The sequence below is a fragment of the Lathyrus oleraceus genome, chromosome 3 (assembly GCF_024323335.1).
Source record: "Lathyrus oleraceus cultivar Zhongwan6 chromosome 3, CAAS_Psat_ZW6_1.0, whole genome shotgun sequence".
NCBI classification, from domain to species: Eukaryota; Viridiplantae; Streptophyta; class Magnoliopsida; order Fabales; family Fabaceae; genus Lathyrus; species Lathyrus oleraceus.
The window spans coordinates 339,760,332-339,771,579 of NC_066581.1; the positions used below are offsets into that span (position 1 = coordinate 339,760,332).

At 37.0% G+C, this 11,248-nt stretch overlaps 1 protein-coding gene across 1 annotated transcript; it reads left to right on the top strand.

The window, feature by feature from the left end:
• The first annotated feature begins 4,236 nt into the window (after nucleotides 1-4,236).
• On the top strand, nucleotides 4,237-5,624 carry LOC127131177 (uncharacterized). Its single transcript, XM_051060110.1, has 3 exons — nucleotides 4,237-4,877; nucleotides 5,036-5,331; nucleotides 5,377-5,624. Exons 1-3 carry the CDS (start codon nucleotides 4,237-4,239, stop codon nucleotides 5,622-5,624), a joined length of 1,185 nt encoding a protein of 394 aa, XP_050916067.1.
• The last annotated feature ends 5,624 nt before the right edge of the window (nucleotides 5,625-11,248 follow it).

Below are 11,248 nucleotides of genomic sequence, written 5' to 3' on the forward strand. Positions count from 1 at the left end.
AGATAAAAGGGAAGAAAGTAATCAGGATACTGATGAAGGTATGTCAAATGACTTAGTGCTACTTGGAAGACAATTCAACAAAATCCTGAAGAGAATGGATGTAAAGTCAAATACTAATGTCAAGAACAACTCATTTGACATCAGTAGGTCTAATGATGTTGGACGAAGAACAAGATCTGAAGAAAAATTCAAACAGAGCAAAGGAATTCAGTTCCATGAATGTGAAGGGTATGGTCACATTAGAGCTGAATGTGGAACCTATCTCAAGAAACAGAAGAAGAGTCTTGTTGCTACTTGGTCTGGTGATGACTCTAATAGTGAAACAGAAGGAGAATCTGCCAATCTTGTGATTTCCTTGACTGGGAGATGTGATCCTGATGAAGATTCCAGTGATGATGAATTAACCTTTGATGAATAAGCTACTTCTTACAGGAAGTTGTGTTTCAAAAGAGAAGAAGCGTGACAACAAATGGAGAAGCAGAAGAAACTAATAACCCAACTAGAGGCTGAGATGACAGAACACTTAGAAACCATTTCTAATTTGAAGATTGAAGCCGTGTTTCTAAATTCCAAACTGGTTGAGATGACTAAGTATGTCAGAATGCTAAATAGTGAATCTGACACCTTAGACAAAATCCTCTAGGCTGGGAAGATGACAGGAGACATGACTAGCCTTTGGTTCAATGAATCTTCTCCTGTATGTAGTCCCTCTGATAGCAAACCAAAGATGTCACATCAGGTGTCGCAACATCACAAGTGAAGACAACATAAGCACTCAAAAGGAAAATACCAAAGATGGAGATTCCATTACTGTGGGAAATTTGGTCACATAAAACCATTCTGTTTTAAGCTGTATGGTTATCCCAGCCCTACTCATCAACCTAGACTCAAACAACACAGAAAACAGTGGGCTCCTAGGGTTGGTGCTACTATCTTGATAACTCATACTTCCTTCAGAGTCTCAGCTAAAGAAGATTGGTACTTTGACAGTGGATTCTCCAGACACATTACTGGAAGCAAAAATCTACTGGTTGACCTTCAATCTCATGTCACCAACTATGTAACTTTTGGAGATGGAGCAAAGGGTGAAATTAAGGGGATTGGAAAGCTAAACTGCTCTGGAGTTCCTAACCTTGATAATGTGTTGTTTGTTAAAGGATTGACTGTAAACCTGATCAACATCAGTCAACTATGTGATCAAGGTCTCAATATGAACTTCACAAAAACTGAATGCTTGGTTACTAATAAAAAGAATGAAGTGATCATGAGAGGAGTCATATCTAAGGACAACTGCTACATGTGGATTCCTCAAGGAACTAGCTATTCATCAATATGTGCTCTAGCTAAAGAAGAAGGAGTGAAACTATGGCACCAAAAACGAGGCCATCTGCATCTTAAAGGGATGAAGAGGATCATATCTGTTGAAGATGTCAGAGGAATCCCAAAATTAAAAATGAAAGAAGGAAGAGTATATGGTGAATGTCATATTGGAAAGCAGATAAAGATGTCACATCAAAAGATCAAACAGGACACCACATCTAAAGTGCTGGAACTTCTCCACATGGACTTGATGGGACCTATTCAGGTGGAAAGTCTTGGTGGAAAAAGGTATGCTTATGTTGTGGTGGATGACTTCTCCAGATATACCTGGGTGAATTTTATAAGAGAAAAATCTGATGTGTTTGATGTGTTCAAAGACCTTTTCCAAAGAATTCAAAGAGAAAGAGAGAGTCATGTTATCAAAATCAAAAGTGATCATGGGAAAGAATTTGAAAACAGTAAATTTGCTGATTTCTGCTCATCTGAAGGGATTGAACATGAGTTCTCTTCTCCCGTTACACCTCAGCAAAATGGTGTGGTGGAAAGTAAAAATAGAACTCTCCAAGAATCTGCTAGAGTTATGATTAATGCTAAGAAGTTGCCTTACCACTTTTGGGTTGAAGCTATGAACACTGCTTGCTATGTTCACAACAGAGATACCCTGAGAAAAGGGACCTCAACCACTTTATATGAAGTCTGGAAGGGAAGAAGACCTACTGTCAAATACTTCCATGTGTTTGGTAGTAAATGCTATATCCTGGCTGATTGTGAACAAAGAAGGAAAATGGACCCCAAGAGTGATGAAGGAATATTTCCGGGCTACTCAACAAACAGCAAAGCCTTTAGAGTCTTTAACTCCATAGCTAAAGTTATGATGGAATCTATCAATGTTGTTGTTGATGATCAAGAGACTGATGTCACAGACGATGTTGAAACATTTCTAAATGATTCCCCAACTGAACCTTCTGATAAAAGTAGTAAGAGTGAGTCCACTCAAGCTGAACCTGATGCTGATCAAGTAAATAAGGGACCCTCTATCAGAATTCAGAAGGATAATCCTAAATATCTCATTATAGGAGATCTAAATAAAAGAGTCACCACTAGATCAAGGGAAGTGATCTCACATGCCTATTTTGTGTCAAAGATTGAGCCTAAGAATTTTAAAGAAGCCTTAACTGATGAATTCTGGATCAATGCCATGCAGGAAGAGTTAGGCCAATTCAAGAGAAATGAAGTATGGGAATTGGTTCCAAGACCTGAAGGAATAAATGTTATTGGAATAAAGTGGGTATACAAGAATAAATCTGATGAAAAAGGTGTGGTTACTAGAAATAAAGCAAGATTAGTAGCACAAGGATACACTCAAGTTGAAGGAGTTGACTTTGATGAAACATTTGCTCCTGTAGCTCTCCTGGAGTCCATTAGATTATTGCTAGGAGTGGCATGTATTCTGAAGTTTAAACTGTTCCAAATGGATGTGAAAAGTGCCTTCTTAAAAGGCTACTTGAATGAGGAAGTATATGTTGAACAACCAAAGGGATTCACAGACCCAAATCTTCCAAAGCATGTGTATAAGTTTAGGAAAGCTCTTTAGGAAAGCTCTTTATAAGTTTAGGAAAGCTCTTTAGAGCTTGGTATGAGAGACTCATAGTGTTTCTCATTGACAATGGATACAGAAAGGGAGGCATTGATAAGACTTTATTTGTCAAAGATGAAGGAGGAAAGCTCATGATTGCTCAGATCTATGTGGATGATATTGTGTTTGGTGGGATGTCAAGTAATATGGTTCAACATTTTGTTGAGCAAATGCAGTTTGAATTTGAAACGAGCCTTGTTGGAGAACTAACCTATTTTATTGGCCTGCAAGCCAAGCAGATGGAAGATTCTATCTTTCTATCTCAAAATAAATATGCCAAGAATATTATTAAGAAGTTTGGGATGGAGAATGCAAGCCACAAGAGGACACCTGCTCCTACTCATCAGAAGTTGTCTAAAGATGAAAATGGTGTTAGTGTGGATCAAAGTCTCTAAAGAAGCATGATAGGGAGTCTGCTATATCTTACAACAAGCAGACCTGACATTGCTTTTGATGTAAGTGTATGTGGTAGATATTAAGCTGAACCAAAGGTGAGCCATATAAACCAAGTGAAAAGGATCCTGAAATATGTCAATGGCACTTGTAACTATGGGATGCTATACACTCATGGATCTGAACCTGTGCTGTCTGGATATTGTGATGCTGATTGGGCTGGAAGTGTTGATGATAGGAAAAGCACATCAGAAGGATGTTTCTTCTTGGGGAATAATTTAATATCATGGTTTAGTAAGAAGTAAAATTGTATTTATCTGTCTACTGCTGAAGCTGAATACATAGCAGCTGGAAGTAGTTGTTCTCAACTAGTGTGGATGAAACAAATGCTGACTGAATACAATGTCACACAAGATGTCATGACATTGTATTGTGACAGTCTGAGTGCTATAAACATCTCAAAGAACCCTATTCAGCACAGCATGACCAAACATATTGATATTCGTCACCATTTTATTAGAGAACTTGTGGAGGATAAGATTGTAGTCTTAGAGCATGTTGCTACTGAGATGCAGTTAGCTGATATTTTTACAAAGGCTTTGGATGCAAATCAATTTGAAATCCTGAGAGGGAAATTAGGGATTTGCATTTATGAAAATTTGTAGCAATTAACATGGAGTGGAAAAAGTAATCAAATTATTATCTATTTTCTTAAAATAAAGTACCCTCATTATGGTAAACCATCACCTTGTTTTGGAAATACCATCTATTCCATCTTCACGCGCTACCCCCATAACCTCATTACCTACTCCAATTATTCCATCTTCCTTCTCCTTCTCCACAAATCTCTGCTAGGGCAACCTTACTTTTTCTAGAAAAACTCCAAAATGTTACAACATCAAGATACAGATGCTACTAAAAATACTAAGTCTACTCAAAAGGTTAGTGCTCCTCCCATGGGCGTCCCTGATGATGAGATTCTGGATGTTTCTCCTCTCTTTGTTATTCCCGGCGCGGATATTGATTTGACCCAACCCATCTCCATTCATGCCTCCACTTCTGCATGTTCCAATCAAGGTAATCCCTCTAGTATTCCTTCTGATCCAACTCCTGCCACTAACTCTAAGGAAGGAACACACTATACTAATCGTGTTATAAGAGACCTAGTCACTAGAATTCTTAATGAAGGCCACTATGTGAAGGGAGTTTCTACTCCCCTTTCTCAAATCTACCCCTCTCCTGAGGTTCAACAACATAGTGGTAAGGATGACGAATCCTCCAATTATGAAAAGGACTTGGTTGCTGAAAGGTTGCGCTCTCTAAGGCAGACCATGTTTGAAAAAGGGAAATTTGTGGCTTCACACACTGCTAATGCTTCCCACTCTAAGAAGCGTGATTATGCAAATCTTGTGATTGATATAGAGGATGGTAGCTCTGATGATCAAGAGGAAAGCTTGATTCATCACATGAATTCAAGTGTGGCTAAACGCATGAAGACTCACAAAGGAAAATTTGTGGCTGAACTTATGTCAGCTTGAAAAGCCAAGAAGACTGCTGGTATTGGTCCCTCCAAACCATGGAGCAAGGTTTAAGTAAAGAAGAGGAAGGTCAAAGTTGATTCTGAGCCTGAAGAGGATGTTGAGGAAGATGTCCATGACATCTCGCCTGCAAAAAAACTACGGTTAGGAAGTCTCCTGTTAAAGTTCTTGCTGTTCATTTGGATAACATCTCCTTCCATCTTGAGGATGGAGCTGCTAAGTGGAAATTTGTGATTCAGAGAAGGGTAGCTGTGGCAAGGGAATTGGGAAAAGATGTTGCTGATGTCAAGGAGGTCATGGACCTGATAAAAGTTGATGGGCTGTTGAAGACTGTTGTTGGGTTCTCTCAATGCTATGAAGGTTTAGTTAAGGAATTTATTGTTAACATTCCTGAGGATATTTCTGATAAGAACAACAAGGAGTTCTGCAAGGTGTATGTGAGGGGTAAGTGTATAACATTCTCTCCTACTGTTATTAATAATTTTCTAGGCATAAAAAATGAGGGTGCAGGAGAATTAGAAGTTACAGACAATCAGGTCTGTAGGGAGATTACAGCTAGGCAGGTGAAAGTTTGGCCTGTTAAAAAGCATCTTCCTGCTGGGAAGTTGATTATCAAGTATGCTATCCTGCATAAAATAGGAGCTGCCAACTGGGTCCCTACAAACCATATCTTCACCATTGCTAATACTCTTGTGAGGTTTAATTTTGCTGTTGGGACAAAAGTGAAATTTGACTAAGGTAGATTTATGTTTGATCAAACCATCAAGCATGCAACTACTAATGCAGTTAAGCTGCCAATTGCTTTTCCCTCTATGATCTGTGGAATTATCTTGAATCAACATCATGGTATTCCGTGCTCAAATGACTTACCTAGTAGAAGAAAATCAGCTTTGTCTGTGCACTACAAACTCTTTGAAGGTAGTCATGTCGAGGATATTATCATGACATCTGCCATGAAAAGGCCAACCTCAAAAGTTGGAGCAATTTCTGAGCTTAAGGAGACATGCAAAGAGCCATGTGAAGGGATAATGGTAGCCACAACTAGAAAACAATCCTTGGAAGCCTTGATTGCAAACTTGGAGCAGGCTGAGAGTGAAAATGTTGAACATGCTAATGTCAGCCATGAAGAAGAAGCTGAAGCCTACACCTCTAGTGAGAGGTCTGCTAACAATGATGATGCAAGTGGAAATTCTGCTTCTGGTGCTGATGAAGAAGCTGCCAACTCAAGCTCTACTGAGTAGCTCTGTTGGCTTTGGTCCCTCTTGTTTTGATGATTTTCTTGGCTGTTTGTTGTTGTTTTGGTGGATTTCTTTGTTTTTTTTTGTTTGTTTCTCAGTATTCTTCAGCTGTGTATGTACTTGGTTATGTAACTCTTTAACTTCTGGTATTTTGGTTAATAACTAGATAGACATTTATTTTGTATCATTGGTGTCTTTTGTCTAAAAAGGGGGGAGAAGTAGTTGTAGATGTAGCTGAGTATCTTTGCTGCTCTGTTTGTCTGATACAGGGGGAGAGTTCTGGTGTTTGTTTGTTTGGCACAGGGGGGAGAACTCTCTGTGGTATGTTTGTGTGAATTAGTGTGGTTGTTGCTTGTTGTGGACTGGCTTAAGGGGGAGTTGTTGTGTTCTAGGATGTTTCATGGACTTAAGGGAGAGTACAAACGCTTGTGTGTTTACTAGGTTTTATTTTTGCTAGTGATGTGTGTATGTTTACTTCTGCTGTTGAACTGATGCTCTGATTGATTTCTTGTGATCGTGTAATCTGTTGTTTGTTTTAGCCAAATTTTTCCAAAGGGGGAGTTTGTTGGTTCTATGGATTGACATCAATTTTGGTAAAACATAGTGTTATCACAAGATGTCACGCTTGTAGTCTTGACATGTGATATCAGCTTTCTGCAGGTTGTTTAATATAGTTGTGCAGGATTTATTCAAGATGTCAGACCCGATGTTACGACATGTGCATACAGAACATTCAATCTGAATGTTATGTATTTTGTTATTGCGCTTTTCATGCAAGTCTTTGTGTGCTTAAGTGGAGATTGCATGCATTATTCAAGGAGTAATTCTATTTAAAGCCAGAATATTTTGACTCCCTAAAAGGAATGATTGATTGCTATTTGTTAGGGAATATATAATAAATAGAATTAGGGTTTCATGCTGCCCAGGCCCATTCAGAAAACTTCTATATAAAGACTTTGTAAACCCTGCTTTAAACAGAGAAAATACGAATGTGAAGTGAGTAAGGATTAGGGTTTTAGTCTTGTGTGAGATTGTGAATTATGAGCCATTCATCCATCTTGTTGATGTGTGAATTGGACTGAGTGTTTGAGTTGGAATTTGTTCACTCTAAGCTTTGAAGTATGAGTGTATTTGTTTACTTGATTGCAACTATTAAGCAACATCAAGTGTGTGTCATTAAAGTGTGTCTTCTTTCTTTTTGGTATTTGTTCTAGTATCACTGCTGTGATTGAGGGGGAGTGAGTAGGGTCTCTTATCTAAGAGTTCTTAGATAGAAATCACACGGGTAGAGATTAGGTGAAAAGACTGTAACTTGAAGTTGTTTGTTGAGAGTCTTTGAACTAATTCTGTTTTAGTGGATTTCCTTCCTGGCTTGGTAGCCCCCAAACATAGGTGTGTTTGCACCAAACTGGGTTAACAATTGCTTGTGTCGTTTTTCAATTGTTTAATGATTTTTATTTTGTTCATATTTCATTTGTTGTTCAGATATTAGTGTCGTGACATTACCTTCGATATCTCATATCTGATACCAAAATTTCAGTTTTGAAGAGAAAGTCATGAGGAACATGAATTTGACATCCATTTCTTCCAATTCTCACTATATAAAAAGATAAGTGGAATTGAAAATGAGGTATGCGAACTGAGTTTCTTCGATTTGACCTAAAAGAAACTCAATCTTATTGCCTACATTGGTAGGACTTTAGACAACCACAAATCAAGTAAAATTATGGAGAAATGAGAGAGAATCAAAGACTTGAAGTTTGAGAAGTTTCACCTTCGGGTGATGAATTCTGAGCTAGATCTTGATGCAAATTCAATTGGCCTTGCTTCTGTAAGACCCCAATTTTGACCCTAATATCCCTCATGCCATCTCATCATATGCATTGGCTTAGGGATCACACCTTGGCATCCTCCTTACCCCTCATTCATTTGTTTTGCATGGGGAGAGATCACCAAACACATTTTAATTGTATCATAATTTGGTTTTCATTATTTACTAATCAAAATACAAAAAATATGTCAATGTATAGTTTGTTGCTTTTGTAGGTAGTGTGTGTGATCACCCATGCTCCATAAAGCTCATATTTAGGGTTAAAGACCCTTAATGCAAGGGGTCAATCAAGAGATTATTTGCATTGGCTCTAAACATCATATATGGATCCCTATGGTCTTCACATGTCATTTTGATCAAGAAATAATCAAGAGTTTGAAGCTTATTTTCCTTGGGAGCCCTAATTCATTTGGGTATCTTATGTGACTTCCTCAACAAGTTTCTTCATCATTTGATAACAAAATTTAAGGGATACTTTATATTACATCATCCTACACATATATGTGTAAGTCCCCAATTTTGACCCTAAGATCCCTCATGCTATTTCATCATATGCATTGGCTTTGGGATCACACCTTGGCATCCTTCTTACCACTCATTCATGAGGTTTGCATTGGGAGAGATCACCAAGCACATTTAATTGTATCATACTTTGTTTTTCATTATTTTACTAACCAAAAGACAAATAATATGTCCATGCATAGTTTGCTGCTTTTGTAGGTAGTATGTAAGTTCACCAATGCTCCATCAAGCTCATATCTAGGGTTTAAGACCCTCAATGCAAGGATACTAATCAAGATATGGTTCACATTGAATCTATACATCATATATGGATCCCCATGGTATTCACATATCATTTTGATCAAGAATTTATCAAGAGTTTGAAGTTTGTTTGCCTTGGAAACCCTAAACCATATGGGTATCTTGTATGACTTCTTCAACAAGTTTCTTCAACATTTGGTCAAATATTTCAAGATATACTTCATATTAAATCATATTATACATATATGATCCTCCATGATTCCCAAAAATCAATAGAATTGAAAGCTAGCAAGATGATTCATGGTGGTTGACCAGAGAAAGTCAACTTGTTAAAACTGGGGTTCCCTAGAACCTATCTCCTACAATTATTGTCATATTAAAATGATTCCAAGAGAAAATTTACTCATAATGACATTCCAATCAACTTTCATGTTTAAGCCTATATCTAGTTTTGCTTGGAATGTCATTTTTTATGGTGAAACATTATAGGTCATTTTGTCTGAACCCTAGTTAGGAGGTCAACTTACCAAGACCATAACTTTCTCATCTTTTATGAGATAAAAGCCATTTAAACTTTTAAGTTTGGAGGAAGTTCAAATTCAACCTTAAAATGCATGTGCCAAGAGGAAACATTATAGGTCATTTTGGGCCATTACCATTGAACAAGTGATTTTCCTCAACTTCTAAAATGCATAACTCCTTCATGCCAAATCCAAATGAGGTCAACTTTGTGACCAAATTTAAGAGGTTTTAAAGAGATACAACTTTTATGAAGGAACTGTTTCCATTTTAAGTCCATGGAAAAATTTATCCAAGGGGGAAAAAGTGAACATTTGACTTATGTTTGATTTTCCAAACTTCCACCTCAAAAGTCATCATGATTTAAGCTTCAAATGGAAAAGTGTTCAACATGAAAGTTGTTCCCCTTGATCTCACCTTTCCAAAAATTCAAAAATCATCTCATTTGGATAAATATTGAAGGACTTGATCATTGGTTTAATGGATGGTACCATTTGGAAGATTCTCATGATCATATTCATTTCAACATTGCATGGCCACATGACATGATTTCAGCATTATTCTCAAGCATTTTTTGGACCTGATAGCATCACTTGATGGGCCTATCACATGCCCATGCAAGCATGCATTGAATATTGCTAAAAATGGCAAAATTTGGAAGTGTGTAGAAATGAATCTCATGGCCTATAAATACAACTCCTTATGCTCAGAATTGAGGACCTCATGCCCAAGCTATGAACCTGCAATCCAAACCCCCACCATTAAAGGATAATCTTGAAGGTTTTCATTTGAAAATAGAGCTTCAAATCTCATACTATTTTGAGATAGAAACTCTAAGAGTCCAAGCCATTTTCTGATCTTAATCACTTCCTACAAGCTTATGAAACAAAGCCAAGCACAATTGGAATCAAGATCAAGCAAGGTTGAAGTTCCCTCAAAGGTAATTTTTTAGAATTTTCACTCTTCGATTCTTCCTCAATTCTTCATTATTATTTGTAATTTTTGGTTGGCTGAAGTCCTACCAATGTAGGCAAGAATATTGAGTTACTTTGAGGTTAAATCGAAGCAACTCAGTTCATCATCCTCAAAATTCAAATCCCCGTATCTTTCAATATACTTGGAATTAGAAGAAATTGAGGCCAGATTCGAGCTCCTGAGCATTTTTTCTTTAAGTCCATATCCTTGTTTTTCATTTTGGTGGTGGTTGGTGGTGGACCAGTCCGGTGAGGTCCACCAGAGAAGAAGACTAAAGTCCTAGCTCTGGTGGTGTGGTGGCATGCTCATATCCATCAGATCTTCTTCCCGGCTTCTAATCATGGCCTTCGCTTCTGATTACCACGCGTGTACACACATTAACTGTCGAACATGACAGAGCGTGCGTTTTGACCATCAGATATGCCACCTCAATTAACGAGGGAGATCTGATGGCCCTTGCTTTTTTGTATTTTCTGATTTTTCATTTGATGGCTTTATTTTGTTTAATTCATAATAATTTCATTTTTAATCCAAAAAATATGGGACTTTCCCCAAAAATCTTTAAATATTTTTCTCTTTAATTTTCAGAATTAAAATTATTTTTTGGATTAATTTTGGTATTTTTCATGAACTAAATGTTTTTGTACATATTTTTAATTGTTTAAAAATACTTCTGACTTTTCAAAAATCATGATTTTTTTTGTCTAAGGTCCTTTAACCTTGTTTGACCTTGGATAAATCTATTGGCCACTTATTTGGTGTTTTGAAAAGATTTTAGGTTTTGACCAAATTAATTTGAATTTTAATGCATTTTTAATTTGATTTTTTAATTGATTAATTGTGTAAAAATTATGTAGAGCCATTTTTATGGTCTTGTGATGTTTGAATATTTGTTTGGGCCTTGTTCAAGGTTGATTTGACTTTTGTTGAGTTAAAAACATTTGACTTAGGGGATTTATGAAATGTACATTTCATCTCCCAAAATGAATGAATGATTTTAATTTGATGAAATTCCTCCCATGATCTATTTGTGTTT